Source organism: Camellia sinensis, chromosome 14, assembly GCF_055761805.1.
Source record: "Camellia sinensis isolate YWXY chromosome 14, ASM5576180v1, whole genome shotgun sequence".
Taxonomy (NCBI): Eukaryota; Viridiplantae; Streptophyta; class Magnoliopsida; order Ericales; family Theaceae; genus Camellia; species Camellia sinensis.
The window spans coordinates 61,808,664-61,835,757 of record NC_138974.1 but is presented as its reverse complement, the minus strand read 5'-3'; the positions used below and the strand labels follow the sequence as shown (position 1 = coordinate 61,835,757).

Sequence of the window (27,094 nt, the reverse complement as noted above, 5' to 3'; positions counted from 1 at the left end):
TTTATTATTTTAAAGACCGAATATCATTTTTCAATCAATCATGTGGCTTCATAAGATAAATAATTGGTACTCGTGGTGGACCCATTGAAGTTCAACAGTCCAATTAACAAAGCCAACTAGAGAGAATTTGCTTCCAATCCAAAAAAATAAATAATTTGTATTATGGACGTTGGTCGCCCTATGTCTAAGCATGGACAGTTGACAATTTGGATAAATTAATACCGATAGTCCAACATACTACTATCATTTTTTTCATTGCTTTGCACAAAACACTAACTCTTAAGCCCAAAGGGCAAGGATAGACATGGAGGTAGAGCCAAGTGTGAGGGCAATGAAAGAGGCCTTCTTTAACCATGACTCGGAACTCATCAACTTGTTGTGGAAGAAGTCGAGAGCTATGAGGTCGACTAGACCCATGTAAATAAGGATACCTGAGGATAGGGAACCCAACAGACCTTCCAGAATCAAGGCATTGGGGCTACTGTCGTCGTAACCAGTGAACCAGAAAATGATCATACCCAACACTATTCCCAGTGGTGTTGTCACCGAAAACATGAAGCACATGTACGCTGTTGTTCCAAAGCTGAAACCTGCCTGTCAAATTAGCATGCACATTCATCATCATCACCAATTTATCATCAACAAGATCAAATATAAGAAGTATGGAGTTTCCATATAATCATTTCTACGCCAAGTGATGAAATCTACATGCAATTTTATTCACACGCCTTTACAAATAATTTTCCCAAATTTAATGTATTTTAACTCCAATTGCAGACTGGTCTGCATTCTCACTAATTTTGACTTCATGCTTGCATATATGACTTAAATAAACCTTATTATAGCCGTATCTAGCTACATATGCTACTTCTTCAATTATATCCAAGTCTATAATTTTTTTTCTTGTTTGTTTATTTTTATAATTTTATTTAAGTTGTATTTGTATCATAAATTTAAGTAACAATTTAAAAACATTTAACTCGCATTTGACTTTTTTTTCTTTTTTTCGTTTTTAAATTCCTAGACAAAATCCTGAGCCAAACACAATGTCACTGATTCAGATATGTCCATTTAGACCAAATTTCAGTACAATTGATTGGTAAAACACACACGGCTCTGAAAAATTCAACCAAAACATCCAGCATTCCAATATCAATTTTATCTAACGAGCAAAAGGGTGTGTGGATCCCACACACTCCCTAATGGTAGCAGTATGAATGAGCGGGTTAGTTCTTCAATCATGTTGTGTCCCAAGAGTTAGGAAATTAAATCAGGGATACTTATTAATTATAATTGTTTTTTTTTTTTATCAATGACAAGAAGATAATAATAATTTTTGAATTAATATTAAGTACCTTCATGGTAATATGCTTGATATGGCAACACAAACACATATGCAATATGTCAAATCAAAAAAATGCTCACCTAGTACTCAATCGAGGCAACTCAAAAAGAAAAAAATAACTAGAAAAATGCATGCTCTAATATGCAAGTGACTAATGCAACACATACAAAATGCAACTACTAGGTCTGGTTTGTTTAACATGTCATACTAATCAACTCAAAGCATGCGGTAGCGCACGTATTCAAGTAAGTAGGAAATGACAACGATGGGAATGATGAACTGAACCTAATGCATGCAATAAATTGTTACAAAGTATTTCACATAAAATTTTACAATTAACTTTGAGTAAAATCAAAAAGAAAGTATTGCGTGTAACTAGTGTATTACGGACATTATAAAAAAGTCATATATTTAAATCATAAAATAAATTATATAATGGCAAGATAAATCAATTTTTTACAAAATTTGAGTAAAAATTTCATATAATAATGATATCACATCATTATTGAATATGATATTACTAACCAATATTAAAGCAACATATGAAAGGTGAACTCCACATACAAATATAACTAACACTTTAGTAATTTTTACATATATATCGTAAGATTAATTATATTTGCATATCAATAATAATAGATATTACCTTTATATTGAGATTTTTTTACAAAATTTTCATACATAAAAATATAATTTGTTATAGTCACTTCATTTTTAATAAAACAATTACTATTAATTTCATAAATTTAAAAATACTCTTAATATTTTATTCTAAATATTATTTTTATTTAAAATTTTATTTATATATGTAAAATAAAAAAAATAAAAAATCCAGAAGGCACGTGACCCTAGTGCCCATGTGGTTCGGCCATTGGCCACAAGATATGTTCTACTTTACCTGAAACATAACATTATTATACAAATCTTTTACGTGATAGAATTAGTTGGAAGATTACATTACGTCACGGTATACCGGCTAGAATCAAGATCTCCTCTTTGTATTTTTTTCTTACATTTCTTGCTTGTAAGGTTATTAGGTTTACTTTTAAGATTAATTTTGATAATTCGAATTATTGATATTTTAAGATTTGTTCAATATATTATACCTGTAAAAAATCAAGTTGATCGGATATCAGAAAGCATGTGTTCAAAAAACTGTTTATAAATTCTTTAAAAAAATAGTTTTTAGTTCGAGTTTTCCGAACATATGTTTTCTGATATCTGATCAACTTGATTTTTTACAGGTATGATATACTGAACAAATCTTAAAATATGAACGGTTCGGATTATCAAAATTAGGCCTAAAAGTGGGTTCAATAGCCCTGCAAGTAAGAAATACAAGGAGGGGATCCTGATGTACTGGCTAACCGACTGGCTCAGAATAATATTCTATAGAGTAATGCTATTTCAAGAAAATATTAATTTTATTTCTTAAATATGTGGTTAAGGTTTTGTTTGATATTTTTTAAATAAGTATATTTATTTAGATCATATCTTCTCTTTATTTTTTTTTGTATATTTTTTCATAAAAAATCAAAAAAATATACATATTTAGGAACAATCTCTAACTGGTACTGGTAATTTAATCATAAATGATTTTTACGGATTTCGATTATAGCAATAGCAAGAATAATTTAACTTTCTTCCTGGATGAATGGTCGTTCCTTTATTTCTCCTTGAGCGATTGTTTCTACAAAAGCCCATTCCTCTGGCAGATTTCCAACATGGACTGGATGTGTTTCGCATGAGACTTCTCATCTGGGGTCGTGATCCTTCTCCTGCATATGAGCCCTCTTGACTCCTTTGGCTTTTCTTTTGGACCTAGATTTCACAGCAGATCATTATTATGATCCCTCGATCAGGTCTTGCTTTTCAGCATGGAATCCATGTAGGAGCAGGCGATACTGGAGCGACAACCTGCGTTGTAGACTCAGAATGGCCAACAGAGGAGGTACCGGAAGATATGGAGGTTCTAGCCGACCTGCACCAAATCGAAGAACTTATCCAGCTTTGCAGAGAGAAGAACGAATCATCCTGTCAGAAACAGAACCATCAAATCGGGAGGAAACAGAGACTGAGTACCCGCAAATTAAGAAGCTGGAAAAACTTATTGATGTCAACACAAGAATAGAATAAGAGCTCTTCCTTGAAATGATGTTCTGTGTACCTTCATTTCCTTCGCCAATCGTGACTAAATTAGCGAACTCATCTGTGTACTTCATCCGCCATTGCGTCCACATGAGCTTCTCTTTCCGTTCCATCTTGGAGGCAGGATCCAGATGATTATCGGATGTAACTTCATCAGAGCCATGTGTTGGAGAGGAATTGTCTGAAAAGCTATGGTCAAAGATGCCAGGAGACCTCAGACTGAGCATACAACTGGAAAAAGATGAAAAGGAACTACGAACAAAGGGCAAACGAAGAGCACGAAGAGCACTGCAGAGATTACAAGGAAGACCAACAACCTCAATCCCTTGCCAATTTTGCCGGTTACTTAGCCCACTTTATTCAAAGGTCAGCCCAAATGGAGAACGAAGACTCAATGCCATCGGCAGTCTCCAATTACAACCATCCAACTGACTCAATGATGGGTCCTCCAGGTTATCCACCTGCTACAGGACATACACCAATGAATATTAAAGAGCTATGGTCAAAGATGCCAGGAGACCTTTCCCAATGGCTGAGCGAGCAAATATAGCACCCGCTGAGGTGTTATACAGATCCCGACGAGATGATGCTCATCACAGGGTCTGAATATTCATATTCCACCGAGGCCCTCATATGCAGGAGAAGGATCATGACCGTAATATCCTGGAATAGGAATCTCTTTGCAAAATTCCAAACTTCGAATAAATACGACTATGACCAACCTTAGCCATAATAGTATTTATACCAGGAAGACTATACTGATCCTTGTAGGTATTATCATTGAGCCTTCTTCCGATCTATGAACATAGACCCTGTGATGAGCATCATCTCGTCGGGATCTGTATAACACCTCAGCGGGTGCTATATTTGCTCGCTCAGTTCATCCTCTTTGGCTACTGATGGTGGAAGAATCGTGTATTTTCGTTACCAGACCATTTACAAGTGATCTGATTTGAGGACCAAAGCTTCATAGGGTTTTCACCTATGACTTCACAATTGATACCAAAAGGGGAAGCGCGGAAAGAATAATGAAATTCAAATTCAGGATAAGAATATAAGAACTAGATAGAAAACATTCAGACCTGAGATTCAAACTTCAAACTCAAGTACCAAGTTTAGTTGTTCTAACTTCTCTTGATGCTAGAGTATTACAAACTGACTCTATTTATAGAGAATTGTAGAGGTAGGATGCAATAATGTCGAGTACACATTGGGCCTCATCGACACATTATTGGATGCTCCACTACACAAAGATTCTCTCTTTAATAAAGCATAAAGCATAACTTTATCAAAGCACAAGACGCCAAAAGACTTTTAATAAAAATCCCAACAGCTTTTCTCAGTAAAACTGAGTAGTGATTGAAGTGGGATAACACTGACAGACTAATACGACAAAATACTTTTACACAATATCGCACACCACTTACTAATGCTTTATCAAAGCATATAATATCTCACAAGTCGACAAAGAAAGGAGGTCCACCACGTTCTTCCACCATCAGTAGCGAAAGAGGCGCATTAGCATGACGACATCAAATAGCTCATTATCTATTTCCTTGAGCTCACAGGTTTGTTGATGGACTTCTGGCAGTTTGTCACCGTATTGGTTGTCATTAGTAGCGGCTCTTGCGACGGCTTCCAGTTTAAGCTGTTGAATTTTGACAAGCTGTTGCAGGGCTGTTCTAGCTTGCTGTATGGCATCATCTTCCTCATTGGATAAGGAAGCTTGGATTTCTGCAAATTCGTCTCCAGAGATTCCATGATCATAGGTGAGACGATCTTCAAGTTGTTGGAGGAGTGACTGATACTGAGCAGCACAGGGATGTATGCTTGGATCAATCCAGCGATTTGATGGTTCTGTTTCTGACAGGATGATTCGTTCTTCTCTCTGCAAAGCTGGATAAGTTCTTCGATTTGGTGCAGGTCGGCTAGAACCTCCATATCTTCCGGTACCTCCTCTGTTGGTCATTCTGTAATTGAGCATAATGAGTAAACAAGTCGAGACAAAGCATCAGCTAAAGTATTATCAAAACCATTGATATGTTCTAAAGATACTTCTATGCCTAGACCAGTTATATAATCTGTAAATGCTATCCATCGCGATCGTGATGGTTTATGCTCCACTGTCTTGTTGAAGTAACTGATTATGGCCTGGCAATCAGTCCTTAACGTTAGATGGGATTTATCAAGATAATATATCTTGAATGCTTCAAGGGAATGTATGCAGGCATATATCTCAGCATCTATGGTGGATTTGATTGGATTGAACTTGCCACTTGCATAGGCACAAATTCGCTCAGTTGAACGAGGATCTTTTAATGCCTTCTTCCATTTGCATATTCCTCCCCATCCTTCCATGCAACCATCTGTTTCAAGGATGATGACACATCCTTCTGGTGGGATAGCTAAGTTTGGCAAATTTTGAACATGGGCCTTAATTTCCCTGATCAAGCTCCAATCTTGGGCATTGAGTCTTCGTTCTCCATTTGGGCTGACCTTTGAATAAAGTGGGCTAAGTAACCGGCCCAAATCTTTTATATAGCTGCGAGCATAATTGAGAAGGCCCAACCAAGAGCGTAAGCCCTTAGTCTCTTTGAGTTTTTCATCAGGAAATTGGGCTACACGAGTAATGATGTGGGTTTGCAATTTTATTTCACCATGACCAATTGTCGAGCCCAAGAAATCCATTTGTACTGCAGCTATCTTCATGTTCATCTTCATCGTCTTCCCATCCAGTGGCGAGAATTTGATGGCGTTCAGCTTCAAAAGCATTAAGTTCTTCTGCTTCTGCGGCTTCTGTATAAAGGAAAACCGCATTCATGAATACATCATCCGATAATCATCTGGATCCTGCCTCCAAGATGGAACGAAAAGCTGTAAAAATACTGAAGACTTCATTGCCGTCTATATTGATGACATCTTGGTTTTCTCACCAGATGAGAAGTCTCATGCGAAACACATCCAGTCCATGTTGGAAATCTGCCAGAGGAATGAAAAATGTGATTACTATTCAAACAAGGCAATCCGTCAACCTGCTCGAAGTAAAGGAAGAAGAAGATTTCACAGCAGATCATTATTATGATCCCTCACCAGAATGGATTCTTCATTCTGCTGTGATCAGTCCTACTTTTGAAGGAAAATTCCCAAAGTTGATGAAGCAGCTACAAAATTGTGAAGTCATAGGTGAAATCCCTATGAAGCTTTGGTCCTCAAATCAGATCACTTGTAAATTGGATTTAAAGAATTCAGATTTCATCATCGATGACAAGCCCATGAAGCATATCACTCCTGCAATGAAAGAAAGTTTCAAGAAACATATTGATCAGCTTCTGGAGCTCAAGGTGATCAGGCCAAGCAAAAGCAGACATCGAACTACTGCTTTCATTGTTAATTCAGGAACATACGTTGATCCAGTCACGAAGGAGGAAAAACGTGGCAAAGAGCGAATGGTTTGCAACTACAAAAGGCTCAATGATAATACCTACAAGGATCAATATAGTCTTCCTGGTATAAATACTATTATGGCTAAGGTTGGTCATAGTCGTATTTATTCGAAGTTTGATTTAAAAAGCGGATTTCATCAGGTTGCTATGCACCCTGATTTTATTGAATGGACAGCATTCTGGACTCCTCTTGGATTATATGAATGGTTAGTAATGCCATTCGGATTAAAGAATGCTCCTGCAGTATTCCAAAGGAAGATGGATATTTGCTTCAAAAATACTGAAGACTTCATTGCCGTCTATATTGATGACATCTTGGTTTTCTCACCAGATGAGAAGTCTCATGCGAAACACATCCAGTCCATGTTGGAAATCTGCCAGAGGAATGGGCTTATCTTAAGTCCAACCAAAATGAAGATAGCTGCAGTACAAATGGATTTCTTGGGCTCGACAATTGGTCATGGTGAAATAAAATTGCAAACCCATATCATTACTCGTGTAGCCCAATTTCCTGATGAAAAACTCAAAGAGACTAAGGGCTTACGCTCTTGGTTGGGCCTTCTCATCTTTCAAATATTATTTGTGCAATTCTTTGTCCCGGTTGCACTTCAAAACATTCCAGATCAAGATTGAATAATAAGACTTTAACTTCACTACGATAATCTGGATCAATAACACCTGCTCCTACATGGATTCCATGCTGAACTTCTTTTGCAAGTAGTACATTCTGGCCTTCTATCACTGGGCAATGGATCATTAGTAAGTGGTGTGAGTGGTCCAAATTCGGTTACAAGTCCTTCACCAAATTGAACAAGGAAATTTAGCTTCATCAACTTTGGGAATTTTTCTTCAAAAGTAGGACTGATCACAGTAGAATGAAGAATCCATTCTGGTGAGGGATCATAATAATGATCTGCTGTGAAATATCATTGCCATGATGGAGGAAACAGAGACTGAGTAGTACTTCAAATTCCATTTGGACTCTATGGAAGAATTAATTTATTACCAGGGCAAAGCACAGTAACCCGCAATATGTGTCAACCTGCTCGAAGTAAAGGAAGAAGAAGATTTCACAGCAGATCATTATTATGATCCCTCACCAGAATGGATTCATGACACATCCTTCTGGTGGGATAGCCAAGTTTGGCAAATTTTGATATTTTCCACTTGGTTGTCCCAAAGTATCATACTGGTCATCCAGCTTAAACTGGAAGCCGTCGCAAGAGCCGCTACTAATGACAACCAATACGGTGACAAACTGCCATTCTGCTGTGATCAGTCCTACTGATGAATATCCTCCTGACGACGATGATGATGATGACAAATCCCATCTAACGTTAAGGACTGATTGCCAGGCCATAATCAGTTACTTCAACAAGACAGTGGAGCATAAACCATCACGATCGCGATGGATAGCATTTACAGATTATATTACTCACCACCTTCCGTTAGAACATTGAGTGATTCAATGGGCGGCGCTGAGCAATTCTTCCATAGAGTCCAAATGGAATTTAAAGTATAGTGATTGCGATGCCGTGAATTTTGTCAAAATAGATCCAAGTGCTATTATGCCTTCTCGAGCAACTACCGGATCTGTTGGCTATGATCTTAGTTCAACACAACGTATGTTGATACAATCACAAGGAAGAGCTCTTATTTCTTTTTCCAGTTGTATGCTCAGTCTGAGATCTTCAAGCTCAGTTTTATACTGGATTGCTTCATCACGAAGCCTCTTCATTTCTGCTTCACACCATCTAATGTACTCTTGCTGTTCCTGGAGTAATGGCTTCTGATTGTATGGGATGGGTGGTTTCTGCATGACGAACTTGGAATAGTTGAAGTAATGGTTGGCACATAGTGCGCAGGTTAAAGCATTGCATTTAGCACAGAATGCTTTAGACTGGGCAACTATACTTGTAACCGAATTTGAGTCTACAACGCAGGTCGTGATCCTTCTCCTGCATATGAGGGCCTCGGTGAAGATTTCATAGCAGATCATTATTATGATCCCTTTCTCTAGGTCCAAAAGAAAAGCCAAAGGAGTCAAGTCCAATGAGGTGCAATCTCCTGCTCCAAAATTGTGACTAAATTACAGAATGGCCAACAGAGGAGGTACCGGAAGATATGGAGGTTCTAGCCGGCCTGCACCAAATCGAAGAACTTATCCAGCTTTGCAGAGAGAAGAACGAATCATCCTGTCAGAAACAGAACCATCAAATCGCTGGATTGATCCAAGCATACATCCCTGTGCTGCTCAGTATCAGTCACTCCTCCAACAAATTGAAGATCGTCTCACCTATGATCATGGAATCTCTGGTGACGAATTTGCAGAAATCCAAGCTTCCTTATCCAATGAGGAAGATGATGCCATACAACAAGCTAGAACAGCCCAAATCGTAAGCTTACATTGCCTCCCAGTAAGTTCCGAGTTTGGACAGTAGTTGGTTGCTGTGGAACTACATGCCTGATGGGTGGTTTGATTACCCAATTTCTTCCTCGTAGTTCTTGTGTTGACATCTTCTCTCCTAGTATTGCTTTGACACCTTTGGATGTAAGGAACTCTGTAACTCCTTCAATTTCATAGGCAAAACCAACATTAGGAGTGTTAGATAATCGCCCAACCATTCCTCGAGTGATTAACAGATTGGCTTCTCCTCCTTGCCAATTTTCATAACCTCGGGTTTGTATTGCAATTTGGACATGATTATAGAAATCACCAATAGTCATCATAGTATTTGGAACTATGTAGACCATTTGGATTCCTCTGGTGAGATCTACCTCCATGGATGCGAAGATAGCTTGATCTCCTGTCCACCGTGTATCTCTCAAGACTATTACGGCTAAATTTCCTTGTTCAATTCCGTGAAGGACTTGTAACCGAATTTGGACCACTCCAAGATGAATATACTGCATATGGCTCCGTTGCAGCTCTTCATAACTTTCTTCCTGGATGAATGGTCGTTCAATCTGCGTGTCACCTACACAGAGTATTGCTTCTTCCGATCTATGAACATAGACCCTGTGATGAGCATCATCTCGTCGGGATCTGTATAACACCTCAGCGGGTGCTATATTTGCTCGCTCTGCCATTGATAATTGAAGCTGGGTTTCTGGTGCAATCTCCTGCTCCAAAGTGATTGAGGTTGTTGGTCTTCCTTGTAATCTCTGCAGTGCTCTTTGTGCTCTTCGTTGCAGAACATGATTCCTGCGTTGTCTTTGGCGATACTCTCTAACTTGATCTTTTAATGCCTTCTTCCATTTACATATTCCTCCCCATCCTTCCATGCAACCATCTGTTTCAAGGATGATGACACATCCTTCTGGTGGGATAGCCAAGTTTGGCAAATTTTGAACATGGGCCTTAATTTCCCTGATCAAGCTCCAATCTTGGGCATTGAGTCTTCGTTCTCCATTTGGGCTGACCTTTGAATAAAGTGGGCTAAGTAACCGGCCCAAATCTTTTATATAGCTGCGAGCATAATTGAGAAGGCCCAACCAAGAGCGTAAGCCCTTAGTCTCTTTGAGTTTTTCATCAGGAAATTGGGCTACACGAGTAATGATATGGGTTTGCAATTTTATTTCACCATGACCAATTGTCGAGCCCAAGAAATCCATTTGTACTGCAGCTATCTTCATTTTGGTTGGACTTAAGATAAGCCCATTCCTCTGGCAGATTTCCAACATGGACTGGATGTGTTTCGCATGAGACTTCTCATCTGGTGAGAAAACCAAGATGTCATCAATATAGACGGCAATGAAGTCTTCAGTATTTTTGAAGCAAATATCCATCTTCCTTTGGAATACTGCAGGAGCATTCTTTAATCCGAATGGCATTACTAACCATTCATATAATCCAAGAGGAGTCCAGAATGCTGTCCATTCAATAAAATCAGGGTGCATAGCAACCTGATGAAATCCGCTTTTTAAATCAAACTTCGAATAAATACGACTATGACCAACCTTAGCCATAATAGTATTTATACCAGGAAGACTATACTGATCCTTGTAGGTATTATCATTGAGCCTTTTGTAGTTGCAAACCATTCGCTCTTTGCCACGTTTTTCCTCCTTCGTGACTGGATCAACGTATGTTCCTGAATTAACAATGAAAGCAATAGTTCGATGTCTGCTTTTGCTTGGCCTGATCACCTTGAGCTCCAGAAGCTGATCAATATGTTTCTTGAAACTTTCTTTCATTGCAGGAGTGATATGCTTCATGGGCTTGTCATCGATAATGAAATCTGAATTCTTTAAATCCAATTTACAAGCGATCTGATTTGAGGACCAAAGCTTCATAGGGTTTTCACCTATGACTTCACAATTTTGTAGCTGCTTCATCAACTTTGAGGTTTTCTATGAACATGATTTTATCACGAACATCAGTGAAACCTTGCATTGAAACATGTGATTTTGTAATTGATTCCCACCTCATGAATACATCATCAAATTTTCCGAGAGGATGTGGAATAACAAACATTGCTCTTGTCTGATGCATAGCAGATGGTAAATTCCACCATTCATTCTTCGAGTCACGGCGAAAGTTGGGTCGTGATCCTTCTCCTGCATATGAGGGCCTCGGTGGAATATGAATATTCATTGGTGTGTGTCCTGTAGCAGGTGGATAACCTGGAGGACCCATCATTGAGTCAGTTGGAGGGTTGTAATTGGAGACTGCCGATGAGGAAGAAAGCACATATTGTGGGTTACTGTGCTTTGCAATAAGTTTTTCCAGCTTCTTAATTTGTGGGTACTCAGTCTCTGTTTCCTCCATCATGGCAATGATATTCAGGGTAGAATTCGAATCAGAATCCGAATCTATAGGCTTCGAAGCCATACCTGAACTACCAAAACCTTTATCTTGTCTAGACGAACTTGAAACTGCGTCTTGTTCCACCATTCTTGGAAGAGATACTCTTTCAAATATTATTTGTGCAATTCTTTGTCCCGGTTGCACTTCACATTTTTCCTCCTTTCAGCTTCTTATTGAAGTGCAACCGGGACAAAGAATTGCACAAATAATATTTGAAAGAGTATCGGTCTCCTGGCATCTTTGACCATAGCTTTTCAGACAATTCCTCTCCAACAAATAATCTTCCCGATCTATATAACTTGGCTATCCCACAAGAAGGATGTGTCATCATCCTTGAAACAGATGGTTGCATGGAAGGATGAGGAGGAATATGCAAATGGAAGAAGGAAACACAATTGGTGTTGCCCCACGAATTCTGTTTGGCACATAGTGCGCAGGTTAAAGGAAGATGGATATTTGCTTCAAAAATACTGAAGACTTCATTGCCGTCTATATTGATGACATCTTGGTTTTCTCACCAGATGAGAAGTCTCATGCGAAACACATCCAGTCCATGTTGGAAATCTGCCAGAGGAATGGGCTTATCTACCACCTTCCGTTAGAACATTGAGTGATTCAATGGGCGGTGCTGTGGTTGTAGCAAAAGGATTATCCCAAACAGGTGGTTGAGGATAATCTGTTTGAGCAGTACCATCAGGTTCATAAGTGGGATCATAGCCGAACGGGACACCAGCGTCATCATCATCATCGTCGTCAGGAGGATATTCATCAAATCGAATCTTTGTACAAGGGGATAACGGAGGTTCATCTTCATCGTCTTCCCATCCAGTGGCGAGAATTTGATGGCGTTCAGCTTCAAAAGACTGCCAATTATCAGGTCCTTTGTAATGGACAAGATAATCATATTTTCCACTTGGTTGTCCCAAAGTATCATACTGGTCATCCTTTTGTTGTAGAAACAGAAGTGTTTCTTGTCGATTTTCTGCTTCATTTAGAATAGGACTCTCTTCATCCGAGTCTGGGACTTCATTATCATTGTGACCATAGTGAACAGGTTCACTTCGTTGGGCTGCTACATAATCTGTAAATGCTATCCATCGCGATCGTGATGGTTTATGCTCCACTGTCTTCTTGAAGTAACTGATTATGGCCTGGCAATCAGTCCTTAACGTTAGATGGGATTTATCAAGATAATATATCTTGAATGCTTCAAGGGAATGTATGCAGGCATATATCTCAGCATCTATGGTGGATTTGATTGGATTGAACTTGCCAAACACCGCTACTCGTTTAACATTCTTCTTGTCCTTTGTGCAGTCACGAGCATAATGTCCTTCTTCTCCACAAAGATAGCATTTGCAATGCTTTGATTTCTGCAAGTACTTTCGTTTATCAATTCGGATATGTGAAGAATGCGGTTTTCCTTTATAGGTTGTTGCCTTACGAATACCATACTTCTTTTCTGGTTCCTTGTAATATCCTGGAATAGGAATCTCTTTGCAAAATTCCAAATTTCGAAGAGATTTCTGGAAAGCTGCATTTTTGCATTCTGCTTCCAAGTATTTATAGGCAAACAGAATTCGTGGGGCAACACCAATTGTGTTTCCAGAATGTCTTTCCTGGAAAAACCACCTGTTTGGGATAATCCTTTTGCTACAACCACAGCGCCACCCATTGAATCACTCAATGTTCTAATGGAAGGTGGTGATTTCTATAATCATGTCCAAATTGCAACCTGGAGGACCCATCATTGAGTCAGTTGGAGGGTGGAGGCTCTGCTTCACCATATCAAAGGATCCTTAATTGGATGAGCCAAGAAGAATTGGAAATCTGCAGGAAAAACTCGATCAGGTGGAGGCTCTGCTTCACCATATCAAAGGATCCACTCCGGAAATATATCACTGTCAACATGAATGGAACCAACGTGATCCATTGCCTAGTAATAGAAGGCCAGAATGTACTACTTGCAAAAGAAGTATAGTTGCCCAGTCGCAAGAGCCGCTACTAATGACAACCAATACGGTGACAAACTGCCAGAAGTCCATCAACAAACCTGTGAGCTCAAGGAAATAGATAATGAGCTATTTGATGTCGTCATGCTAATGCGCCTCTTTCGCTACTGATGGTGAAAGAACGTGGTGGACCCCCTTTCTTTGTCGACTTGTGAGATATTATATGCTTTGATAAAGCATTAGTAAGTGGTGTGCGATATTGTGTAAAAGTATTTTGTCGTATTAGTCTGTCAGTGTTATCCCACTTCAATCACTACTCAGTTTTACTGAGAAAAGCTGTTGGGATTTTTATTAAAAGTCTTTTGGCGTCTTGTGCTTTGATAAAGTTATGCTTTATGCTTTATTAAAGAGAGAATCTTTGTGTAGTGGAGCATCCAATAATGTGTCGATGAGGCCCAATGTGTACTCGACATTATTGCATCCTACCTCTACAATTCTCTATAAATAGAGTCAGTTTGTAATACTCTAGTATCAAGAGAAGTTAGAACAACTAAACTTGGTACTTGAGTTTAAAGTTTGTAACCACTCTGAAGTTTGAAGTTTGAATCTCAGGTCTGAATGTTTTCTATCTAGTTCTTATATTCTTATCCTGAATTTGAATTTCATTATTCTTTCCGCGCTTCCCATTTTGGTATCAGAGCTAGTTTATCTTTGGTAGTATGGCAGCATAAACTTAATATCAGGATAGCAAAGGCCTCTGATGTTGTTAAAGTTTTCATTGCTAAACTAATATATTTTACTCTCAAAAGTTGTAGCTATCAAATTATAAGTAAAGATAGTCTTATGCATGCCAAGGCAAAAGTATTAATTTATTACCAGGGCAAAGTAAGGGATTAATGCTGAAAATTTATCTTTACTATCTTAAGGTCTATTAATTGTTTTTGTGATATTGAAAGAACAAAAGACGTAAGAAGGCAATAAGGCAGGTGGCCGCAGTAAGCCCTTCAAAAAGGTGAGTTCGAAAATATTCAAACAGGATTAATAGAAACCTTGGTAGTTTCCATAAGATAAGAAATCGTGTATTTTCCTTACCAGACCAGTAATAAACGAATACCCAGACTAGTATGTATAATCCTATTCAAACTTATAATAAGATATGACAAATATTTGGGAGCAGAATATAAAGGAATGGTATGAAAAATCAGACACATCACGCCTAAGCTATCTTGATCTTGCCAATACTGAAAAACCCAAAACTAAAGAACTAGCTCATAATATAGCCGTGATTTACGATAGAGTCTGTCTCTCTAGTAAAGTAAACCTAAAGGAATTTCGTTGTCAGCAGCTCCAGTTGAACTCTCTAGAAAATTCTATTCACCAGCTTACAAGAAAAATTGAAAAACTTGAGAAAGGAGTTATATCCCTGACTCAGGTTTGTCTTGAAAACAAACCCTTAACCCGTGCAGAAGTCAGAATCCTTGTAAACGAAATTGCTCAGCAACCAAAAATTGTTGAAGAACAAGCCTTAAAGTTAACAAGAAATCTGCAGGAAAAACTCGATCAGGTGGAGGCTCTGCTTCACCATATCAAAGGATCCTTAATTGGATGAGTCAAGAAGAATTGGTATATCTGACTGCCTTGAAAGCATCAGAATCCACTGAAGCACCAGGAATTGGCCTCTCTCCCTCTGTGGGAAATATTACAGTACCTGCTGGTTTAAAAACTCTTATTCGCCAAAATAACACAATCATCGAGTTGTGTGTACAATTGTCAAAACAGGTACAAGCACTGGAAGCAAGAGTTCGCACCTTGGAGACACAGAAAGCAACAGCCGTCCCAGCAGACTTGATCACAAAGCTAGAGAACCTTTCTCTAGGTCCAAAAGAAAAGCCAAAGGAGTCAAGAGGGCTACTCAGAGTTCATCGAAATCCAAACAAGTTACTACAAGACGAGCTAGACAAGCTGAAGCTCAAGCAGATCTGATGGCCTCAAGAACTCAGACGGTAACTCTTCCTAGGGTTACAAATCGTCCACAAGCAACTACAGCAACACCAGGATCACCCCTCTTTCGAATTCTACCCTGAATATCATTGCCATGATGGAGGAAACAGAGACTGAGTACCCGCAAACTGAAGACTTCATTGCCGTCTATATTAATGACATCTTGGTTTTCTCACCAGATGAGAAGTCTCATGCGAAACACATCCAGTCCATGTTGGAAATCTGCCAGAGGGTTTTTCAGTATTGGCAAGATCGTCATGCTAATGCGCCTCTTTCGCTACTGATGGTGGAAGAACGTGGTGGACCTTTTTGAAGGGCTTACTGCGGCCACCTGCCTTATTGCCTTCTTACGTCTTTTGTTCTTTCAATATCACAAAAACAATTAATAGACCTTAAGATAGTAAAGATAAATTTTCAGCATTAATCCCTTACTTTGCCCTGGTAATAAATTAATACTTTTGCCTTGGCATGCATAAGACTATCTTTACTTATAATTTGATAGCTACAACTTTTGAGAGTAAAATATATTAGTTTAGCAATGAAAACTTTAACAACATCAGAGGCCTTTGCTATCCTGATATTAAGTTTAAGCTGCCATATTACCAAAGATAAACTAGCTCTGATACCAAAATGGGAAGCGCGGAAAGAATAATGAAATTCAAATTCAGGATAACAATATAAGAACTAGATAGAAAACATTCAGACCTGAGATTCAAACTTCAAACTTCAGAGTGGTTACAAACTTCAAACTCAAGTACCAAGTTTAGTTGTTCTAACTTCTCTTGATGCTAGAGTATTACAAACTGACTCTATTTATAGAGAATTGTAGAGGTAGGATGCAATAATGTCGAGTACACATTGGGCCTCATCGACACATTATTGGATGCTCCACTACACAAAGATTCTCTCTTTAATAAAGCATAAAGCATAACTTTATCAAAGCACAAGACGCCAAAAGACTTTTAATAAAAATCCCAACAGCTTTTCTCAGTAAAACTGAGTAGTGATTGAAGTGGGATAACACTGACAGACTAATACGACAAAATACTTTTACACAATATCGCACACCACTTACTAATGCTTTATCAAAGCATATAATATCTCACAAGTCGACAAAGAAAGGAGGTCCACCACGTTCTTCCACCATCAGTAGCGAAAGAGGCGCATTAGCATGACGACATCAAATAGCTCATTATCTATTTCCTTGAGCTCACAGGTTTGTTGATGGACTTCTGGCAGTTTGTCACCGTATTGGTTGTCATTAGTAGCGGCTCTTGCGACGGCTTCCAGTTTAAGCTGTTGAATTTTGACAAGCTGTTGCAGGGCTGTTCTAGCTTGCTGTATGGCATCATCTTCCTCATTGGATAAGGAAGCTTGGATTTCTGCAAATTCGTCTCCAGAGATTCCATGATCATAGGTGAGACGATCTTCAATTTGTTGGAGGAGTGACTGATACTGAGCAGCACAGGGATGTATGCTTGGATCAATCCAGCTATTTGATGGTTTTGTTTCTGACAGGATGATTCGTTCTTCTCTCTGCAAAGCTGGATAAGTTCTTCGATTTGGTGCAGGCCGGCTAGAACCTCCATATCTTCCGGTACCTCCTCTGTTGGCCATTCTATAATTGAGCATAATGAGTGAACAAGTCGAGACAAAGCATCAGCTAAAGTATTATCAGAACCATTGATATGTTCTAAAGATACTTCTATGCCTAGACCAGTTATATAATCTGTAAATGCTATCCATCGCGATCGTGATGGTTTATGCTCCACTGTCTTGTTGAAGTAACTGATTATGGCCTGGCAATCAGTCCTTAACGTTAGATGGGATTTATCAAGATAATACTGAAAAACCCAAAACTAAAGAACTAGCTCATAATATAGCCGTGATTTACGATAGAGTCTGTCTCTCTAGTAAAGTAAACCTAAAGGAATTTCGTTGTCAGCAGCTCCAGTTGAACTCTCTAGAAAATTCTATTCACCAGCTTACAAGAAAAGCTTATCGAGATCTCGAAAGACTGGCATGCAGAGATGTTAAAGACATCTGCCTTTGACTGTGAATTTATTCCATTAAATTCCACAGTATATGTGTTATCTTCCTTGTGATTGTATCAACATACGTTGTGTTGAACTAAGATCATAGCCAACAGATCCGGTAGTTGCTCGAGAAGACCTATAAAGGAAAACCGCATTCTTCACTTGTCCGAATTGATAAACGAAAGTACTTGCAGAAATCAAAGCATTGCAAATGCTATCTTTGTGGAGAAGAAGGACATTATGCTCGTGACTGCACAAAGGACAAGAAGAATGTTAAACGAGTAGCGATGTTTGAAAATCTGAGCATTCCTGATGATTATGATGTTCTATCAGTTCAACCAGGAGATGATGATTCAGACGCCATCTATTTTGTATCAGATGGATTTGATGATACGGAACAAATTGGTGGAGGATTTGTTGAAACAATCTACATGTTCAGAGAATCAGACAAAAGTTATTGGCTTGGAAAAGAAGGAGGTTACAGAGCACAAGTTAAAGTCACTCCGGAAATATATCACTGTCAACATGAATGGAACCAACGTGATCCATTGCCCAGTGATAGAAGGCCAGAATGTACTACTTGCAAAAGAAGTATAGTTGCCCAGTCTAAAGCATTCTGTGCTAAATGCAATGCTTTAACCTGCGCACTATGTGCCAACCATTACTTCAACTATTCCAAGTTCGTCATGCAGAAACCACCCATCCCATACAATCAGAAGCCATTACTCCAGGAACAACGGGAGTACATTAGATGGTGTGAAGCAGAAATGAAGAGGCTTCGTGATGAAGCAATCCAGTATAAAACTGAGCTTGAAGATCTCAGACTGAGCATACAACTGGAAAAAGATGAAAAGGAACTACGAACAAAGGGCAAATTCAAAGAGGATGAACTGCAAGATCTTCTTACAGAAGCCGCAGAAGCAGAAGAACTTAATGCTTTTGTAGAAACAATCGCTCAAGGAGAAATAAAGGAGAAGAAGAAGAATATGCTTTATAATCTCACTGTTGAGCTCGAAATTCCGAATCTACAGAAGATCTCATTAAATGCAATCCTGGATACTGGAGCGACAACCTGCGTTGTAGACTCAGAATCAGTTCCAGCTGACGCCCTGGAGGATAACACATATACTGTGGAATTTAATGGAATAAATTCACAGTCAAAGGCCAATAAGAAGCTGAAAGGAGGAAAAATGTATATTGGGGATAATTGGTTTCGAATCCCATATACATACAGCTTTCTGTTTCATCTTGGAGGCAGGATCCAGATGATTATCGGATGTAACTTCATCAGAGCCATGTATGGTGGAGTAAGAATTGAAGGCGACAATGTCACATTTTACAAAAATGTGATTACTATTTACGATAGAGTCTGTCTCTCTAGTAAAGTAAACCAACCTTAGCCATAATAGTATTTATACCTTCATTTCCTTCGCCAATCGTGACTAAATTAGCGAACTCATCTGTGTACTTCATCCGCCATTACGTCCACATGAGCTTCTCCGTTTCTCCAAGTAGAAAATATGATTATCTTGTCCGTTACAAAGGACCTGATAATTGGCAGTCTTTTGAAGCTGAACGCCATCAAATTCTCGCCACTAGATGGGAATGCAATCCTGGATACTGGAGCGACAACCTGCGTAATTGGAGACTGCCGATGAGGAAGAAAGCACATATTGCGGGTTACTGTGCTTTGCAAGGATCCTTTGGAAATTATGTAGCAGCCCAACGAAGTGAACCTGTTCACTATGGTCACAATGATAATGAAGTCCCAGACTCGGATGAAGAGAGTCCCATTCTAAATGAAGCAGAAAATCGACAAGAAACACTTCTGATTTGATGAATATCCTCCTGACGACGATGATGACGACGACGCTGGTGTCCCGTTCGGCTATGATCCCACTTATGAACCTGATGGTACTGCTCAAACAGATTATCCTCAACCACCTGTTTGGGATAATCCTTTTGCTACAACCACAGCGCCGCCCATTGAATCACTCAATGTTCTAACGGAAGGTGGTGAGTATAGTGATTGCGATGCCGTGAATTTTGTCAAAATAGATCAAGAGCGTAAGCCCTTAGTCTCTTTGAGTTTTTCATCAGGAAATTGGGCTACACGAGTAATAGTCCTCAAATCAAATCACTTGGGCAACTATACTTCTTTTGCAAGTAGTACATTCTGGCCTTCTATCACTGGGCAATGGATCACGTTGGAGGAAAAACGTGGCAAAGAGCGAATGGCTGCAACGGAGCCATATGCAGTATATTCATCTTGGAGTGGTCCAAATTCGGTTACAAGTCCTTCACCGAATTGAACAAGGAAATTCATTTGTTCTGTGTACCTTCATTTCCTTCGCCAATCGTGACTAAATTGAAGAGCTGCAACGGAGCCATATGCAGTATATTCATCTTGGAGTGGTCCAAATTCGGTTACAAGTCCTTCACCGAATTGAACAAGGAAATTTAGATCGTCTCACCTATGATCATGGAATCTCTGGAGTGACTGATACTGAGCAGCACAGGGACAGCTTAAACTGGAAGCCGTCGCAAGAGCCGCTACTAATGACAACCAATACGGTTCCACCATTCTTGGAAGAGATACTCATTTCACAAATGAGAACTGTGTTTACTTTGGAAGATCTGAAAACAAACCCTTAACCCGTGCAGAAGTCAGAATCCTTGTAAACGAAATTGCTCAGCAACCACAAGCTGAAGCTCAAGCAGATCTGATGGCCAGTTTTTAAACCAGCAGGTACTGTAATATTTCCCACAGAGGTGTTTTGATAAAGCATTAGTAAGTGGTGTGCGATATTGTGTAAAGGACTTGTAACCGAATTTGGACCACTCCAAGATGAATATACTGCATATGGCTCCGTTGCAGCTCTTCTTAATCCTTTCACCAAGGTCTCCTGGCATAAGGATCTTCCAAAGTAAACACAGTTCTCATTTGTGAAATGATGTTGGCAAAAGTATTAATTTATTACCAGGGCAAAGTAAGGGATTAATGCTGAAAATTTATCCAAAGCACAGTAACCCGCAATATGTGCTTTCTTCCTCATCGGCAGTCTCCAATTACAACCCTCCAACTGACTCAATGATGGGTCCTCCAGGTTAGTATTATTAGAACCATTGATATGTTCTAAAGATACTTCTATGCCTAGACCAGTTAGTATAGTTGCCCAGTCTAAAGCATTCTGTGCTAAATGCAATGCTTTAACCTGCGCACTATGTGCCAACCATTACTTCATCATCCTTGAAACAGATGGTTGCATGGAAGGATGGGGAGGAATATGGAATGTTTTGAAGTGCAACTGGGACAAAGAATTGCAGAAGATCTCATTAAATGCAATCCTGGATACTGGAGCGACAACCTGCGTTGTAGACTCAGAATCAGTTCCAGCTGACGCCCTGGAGGATAACACATATACTGTGGAATTTAATGGAATAAATTCACAGTCAAAGGCCAATAAGAAGCTGAAAGGAGGAAAAATGGTTTTCTCACCAGATGAGAAGTCTCATGCGAAACACATCCAGTCCATGTAATCTCTGCAGTGCTCTTCGTGCTCTTCGTTGCAGAACATGATTCCTGCGTTGTCTTTGGCGATACTCTCTAACTTGATCGCAAGGAGGAGAAGCCAATCTGTTAATCACTCGAGGAATGGTTGGGCGATTATTACAAGCTGTTGCAGGGCTGTTCTAGCTTGCTGTATGGCATCATCTTTCTCATTGGATAAGGAAGCTTTATCCTCCAGGGCGTCAGCTGGAACTGATTCTGAGTCAATGGGCGGCGCTATGGTTGTAGCAAAAGGATTATGGTATGGCTTCGAAGCCTATAGATTCGGATTCTGATTGGAATGTATGCAGGCATGTATCTCAGCATCTATGATGGATTGGTTGGGCCTAGAACTTAATGCTTTTGTAGAAACAATCGCTCAAGGAGAAATAAAGGAGAAGAAGAAGAATATGCTTAACACCTCAGCGGGTGCTGTTCTGAGTATCTCTTCCAAGAATGGTGGAACAAGACGCAGTTTCGAGGCCTTTGCTATCCTGATATTAAGTTTAAGCTGCCATACTACCAAAGATAAACTAGCTCTGATACCAAAAGGGGAAGCGCGGAAAGAATAATGAAATTCAAATTCAGGATAAGAATATAAGAACTAGATAGAAAACATTCAGACCTGAGATTCAACAGAGGAGGTACCGGAAGATACGGAGGTTCATCTTCATCGTCTTCCCATCCAGTGGCGAGAATTTGATGGCGTTCAGCTTCGGACTGATTGCCAGGCCATAATCAGTTACTTTGACAAAATTCACGGCATCGCAATCACTATACTCATCAACAAACCTGTGAGCTCAAGGAAATAGATAATGAGCTATTTGATGTCGTCATGCTAATGCGCGATGAACCTCCGTTATCCCCTTGTACAAAGATTCGTGATGGTTTATGCTCCACTGTCTTCAGTATCTTTAGAACATATCAATGGTTCTAATAATACTAGTTTTTCATCAGGAAATTGGGCTACACGAGTAATGATGTGGGTTTGCAATTTTATTTCACCATGACCTGGTACTCGACATTATTGCATCCTACCTCAAAGAGGATGAACTGCAAACTGCCAGAAGTCCATCAACAAACCTGTGAGCTCAAGGAAATAGATAATGAGCAGTTAGAGAGTATCGCCAAAGACAACGCAGGAATCATGTTCTGCAACGAAGAGCACTGCAGAGATTACAAGGAAGACCAACAACCATCAAATCGCTGGATTGATCCAAGCATACATCCCTGTGCTGCTCAGTATCAGTCACTCCTCCAACAACTTGAAGATCGTCTCACATATGATCATGGATTCGAATTCTACCCTGAATATCATTGCCATGATGGAGCCAACAGAGGAGGTACCGGAAGATATGGGATGTATGCTTGGATCAATCCAGCGATTGATCATTATTATGATCCCTCACCAGAATGGATTCTTCATTCTGCTGTGATCAGCTTGCTGTATGGCATCATCTTCCTCATTGGATAAGGAAGCTTGGATTTCTGCAAATTCGTCTCCAGAGATTCCATGATCATAGGTGAGACGATCTTCAAGTTGTTGGAGGAGTGACTCATTACTAACCATTCATATAATCCAAGAGGAGTCCAGAATGCTGTCCATTCAATAAAATCAGGGTGCATAGCAACCTGCTGAAGCTCAAGCAGATCTGATGGCCTCAAGAACTCAGCAGGTACTGTAATATTTCCCACAGAGGGAGAGAGGCCAATTCTTCTTACGTCTTTTGTTCTTTACCCTAGGAAGAGTTAAAATCTGAGCATTCCTGATGATTATGATGTTCTATCAGTTCAACCAGGAGATGATGATTCAGACGCCATCTATTCTGTATCAGATGGATTTGATGATACGGAACAAATTGGTGGAGGATTGGTTGAAACAATCTACTGGGCAACTATACTTCTTTTGCAAGTAGTACATTCTGGCCTTCTATCACTGGGCAATGGATCACGTTGGGTTTTCATTGCTAAACTAATATATTTTACTCTCAAAAGTTGTAGCTATCAAATTATATTGATGACATCTTGGTTTTCTCACCAGATCAAACATTGCTCCTGTCTGATGCATAGCAGATGGTAAATTCCACCATTCATGTGCTCTGTAACCTCCTTCTTTTCCAAGCCAATAACTTTTGTCTGATTCTCTAGAAATGATGTTCTGTGTACCTTCATTTCCTTCGCTAATCGTGACTAAATTAGCGAACGGATTGCCTTGTTTGAATATTTTCGAACTCACCAGGCCTTCTATCACTGGGCAATGGATCACGTTGGTTCCATTCATGTTGACAGTGATATATTTCCGGAGTGACTTTAACTTGTGCTCTGTAACCTCCTTCTTTTCCAAGCCAATAACTTTTGTCTGATTCTCTGAACATCAAATCGAATCTTTGTACAAGGGGATAATGGAGGTTTGGTATCCTTCCTTGTAATCTTTGCAGTGCTCTTCGTGCTCTTTGTTCATCCTCTTTGAATTTGCCCTTTGTTCGTAGTTCCTTTTCATCTTTTTCCAGTTGTATGCTCAGTCTGAGATCTTCAAGCTCAGTTTTATACATGCAACAGCTTGTCAAAATTCAACAGCTTAAACTCCACGTTTTTCCTCCTTCGTGACTGGATCAACGTATGTTCCTGAATTAACAATTGTCGCTCCAGTATCCAGGATTGCATTTAATGAGATCTTCTGAAAATGGTCTACATAGTTCCAAATACTATGATGACTATTGGTGGTATCAGAGCCTCCATCATGGCAATGATATTCAGGGTAGAATTCGAATCAGAATCCGAATCTATAGGCTTCGAAGCCATACTGATACCAACCGTGTATCTCTCAAGACTATTACGGCTAAATTTCCTTGTTCAATTCGGTGAAGGACTTGTAACCGAATTTGGACCACTCCAAGATGAATATACTGCATATGGCTCCGTTGCAGCTACTTGCTGTATGGCATCATCTTCCTCATTGGATAAGGAAGCTTTATCTTTAGATCATATCAATGGTTCTAAAAAGCGGATTTCATCAGGTTGCTATGCACCCAGTAGATAAGGTGTTATACATATCCCAACGAGATGATGCTCATCACAGGGTCTATGTTCATTCTTCTCCTGCATATGAGGGCCTCGGTGGAATATGAATATTCATTGGTGTATGTCCTGTAGCAGGTGGATAACCTGGAGGACCAAAAATCAAAGCATTGCAAATGCTATCTTTGTGGAGAAGAAGGACAAGCATTGCATTTAGCACAGAATGCTTTAAAGAATTCAGATTTCATCATCGATGACAAGCCCATGAAGCATATCACTCCTGCAATGAAAGAAAGTTTCTGAAGCTTGGATTTCTGCAAATTCATCTCCAGAGATTCCATGATCATAGGTTTATATCCCTGACTCAGGTTTGTCTACTAACGGCTTACGCTCTTGGTTGGGCCTTCTCAATTATAACAGCCGTCCCAGCAGACTTGATCACAAAGCTCATCCTCTCGAAAAATTTGATGATGTATTCATGAGGTGGGAATCAATTACAAAATCACATGTTTCAATGCAAGGGCTGCAACGGAGCCATATGCAGTGTATTCATCTTGGAGTGGTCTAAATTCACAGTCAAAGGCCAATAAGAAGCTGAAAGGAGGAAAAATGTAACAGGTTCACTTCGTTGGGCTGCTACATAATTTCCAAATCGTAAGCTTACATTGCCTCCCAGTAAGTTCCGAGTTTGGACAGTAGTTGGTTGCTGTGGAACTACATGCCTGATGGGTGGTCAAACCCACATCATTACTCGTGTAGCCCAATTTCCTGATGCCAACTGACTCTATTTATAGAGAATTGTAGAGGTAGGATGCTACATGGAGTCCAATTTTTTATTAAACATCTTCTTCTAAACTGTAATGAATCTAAATATTGCTAGCTCCAACTCAGTCAAATAGAGACCCATAAATTTTTTTTTAAATTGTTAATGAAAAATTGTCAAAAAAATATTTAAAATTAATATTTTTTTATTTATCTAACGAACATGCACATATCTTGCTACTATTGAGAGAGGGATAGTGAATTAGTGGGTTTTGATTCGCTATTCATATGCACAGTTACAAATTGATTATAAAATTAGTTTAAAAAACTGATCCAAACGCTTAATTGCCAAAACAATTAGACCATTTGACACGCGTCCATATATAAAATGGTTATGCAATTTAAACAATGGAAGCTATTCCACAGGATTGTATTGGGTATATCTCCAAAGTCAACATAATCGGTATTCCAATGTGCGGTCATTATTACTAACACGTGACATTACCACGCTATCTAACGGTTATTGAAACGCCACGTCATTAAAAACCAGTCCCACGACTTAATGGCCGTGACATGAATGCATCAGCGAAAATCTATCGCTGATAAATAAAGCAACAATGATTCATCCTACTAAAAACATTACCACTAATAGCACTAATGCATTAAAAAAGTAAAAAAAATAAAAATAAAAGCGTAATGCTAGAGACCCTAAATATTCTATCAAAAATTTTACCAAATGTCTCACATGGGTGTGGGACCCACACAATGTGGGTCCCATGTGGGTCCCACACCCATGTGAGACATTTGGTAAAACTTTTGATAGAATTTTTGAAGCCTCTAGCATTTTTGAAAATAAAATACAACTCCAAGAACAAAACATCACATCATTAATGATAAACCCACTGCCACCTAATTAGTGGGAGCACTAGTGCTCCCAAGCATTTTTCTAAATAAAGTAGGCTAATCACTCACCACCGTTCATCTCATTCCAACCCAAGAGCAAGACATATCTTATCAAATAAAAAAAAAAGATTGATTCCGTACCTGAGCAATACAGAGTAAAGTAGGCTAATCACTCACCACCGTTCATCTGATTCCAACCCAAGAGCAAGGCATATCTTATCAAATAAAATAAAAAAAAGATTGATTCCGTACCTGAGCAATACAGCCTCCAAGGCCCATCCCTTCAAAGATCTGGTGAAACGCGAGTGCAGCAACAAGCGGTCTGATCGTGCACTGATTCTGAGACATCCCCATCGTCACCCCTATGATCACCGAATGAAATATTATCCCAATCTCCAGCACCTGCGACACCAATCTCTGCTTCATCCTCACCATCTCTTCCGATTCCCTCTCACCAAACACCCCCATTTCCACTCCACTCTCCGCCGATTTCTTCCTCGCCGCCGCCAATTCCTCGCTCGTCCCGATCGCCGTGTAATTACTACTCGCCTTTCCTCCGTGGCTATCGACGTGCGACGTTGCGGTTAGGTCTACCAGAAGTGCGGTGAGTACTCCGATCAACGTGATGAGGCCGGAGAAGGGGAAGTCCTTCCAGGGGTGTCGCGACGCCACGTGGCAGTCGGCGAGAGCGTCGAAGGCGTCGGGGAGGACGTGGACGAGCGATGTAGAGAGAATCACGCCGGCCGCGAAGCACTTGATTATGAGAATGGCCTTGTCGTAGACCGGCTTACCTTGGAACAAGCGCGCGAGCATCACCGGAGACGATATTCCGACGACGCTCGTGACGAAGATCACAAACATCGAGACGAGCTTGAGGTTCGCTGCGGCTCGGCTGTCTCGGCACGAAAGCTCTCGAGCCGTGTCGGTGGCGCACACCGCCATCACTAGGTAATCTGAGCTCAGTAAGAGATGGTAGAATGAGAAATTTAGAGAGAGAGAAAGGGGAGTTTTAGAGAGAGAGAAGAGTGTTGGTTCGTAGAATTTTGTTGCACCTTCCTTTCTCTAGCTGTGACTAGTTTGAACAATACTAGCTATCATAAAAAAATTAACATTAATTATTTTAATA

General features: G+C 39.7%; 1 protein-coding gene and 1 long non-coding RNA gene across 2 annotated transcripts; both read right to left on the bottom strand.

Annotated features, from left to right (window-relative positions):
* Nucleotides 1-126: 126 nt before the first annotated feature.
* Nucleotides 127-27,070, bottom strand: LOC114320632 (zinc transporter 6, chloroplastic-like). Its single transcript, XM_028267699.2, has 2 exons — nucleotides 26,221-27,070; nucleotides 127-594 (listed from the first exon to the last, which is right to left on the bottom strand). Exons 1-2 carry the CDS (start codon nucleotides 26,908-26,910, stop codon nucleotides 280-282), a joined length of 1,005 nt encoding a protein of 334 aa, XP_028123500.2. The 5' UTR covers nucleotides 26,911-27,070; the 3' UTR covers nucleotides 127-279.
* LOC114320633 (uncharacterized) lies at nucleotides 2,774-3,957 on the bottom strand. Its single transcript, XR_003649964.2, has 2 exons — nucleotides 3,513-3,957; nucleotides 2,774-3,379 (listed from the first exon to the last, which is right to left on the bottom strand). It is a non-coding gene; the product is annotated as an uncharacterized LOC114320633 (long non-coding RNA).
* Nucleotides 27,071-27,094: the final 24 nt, after the last annotated feature.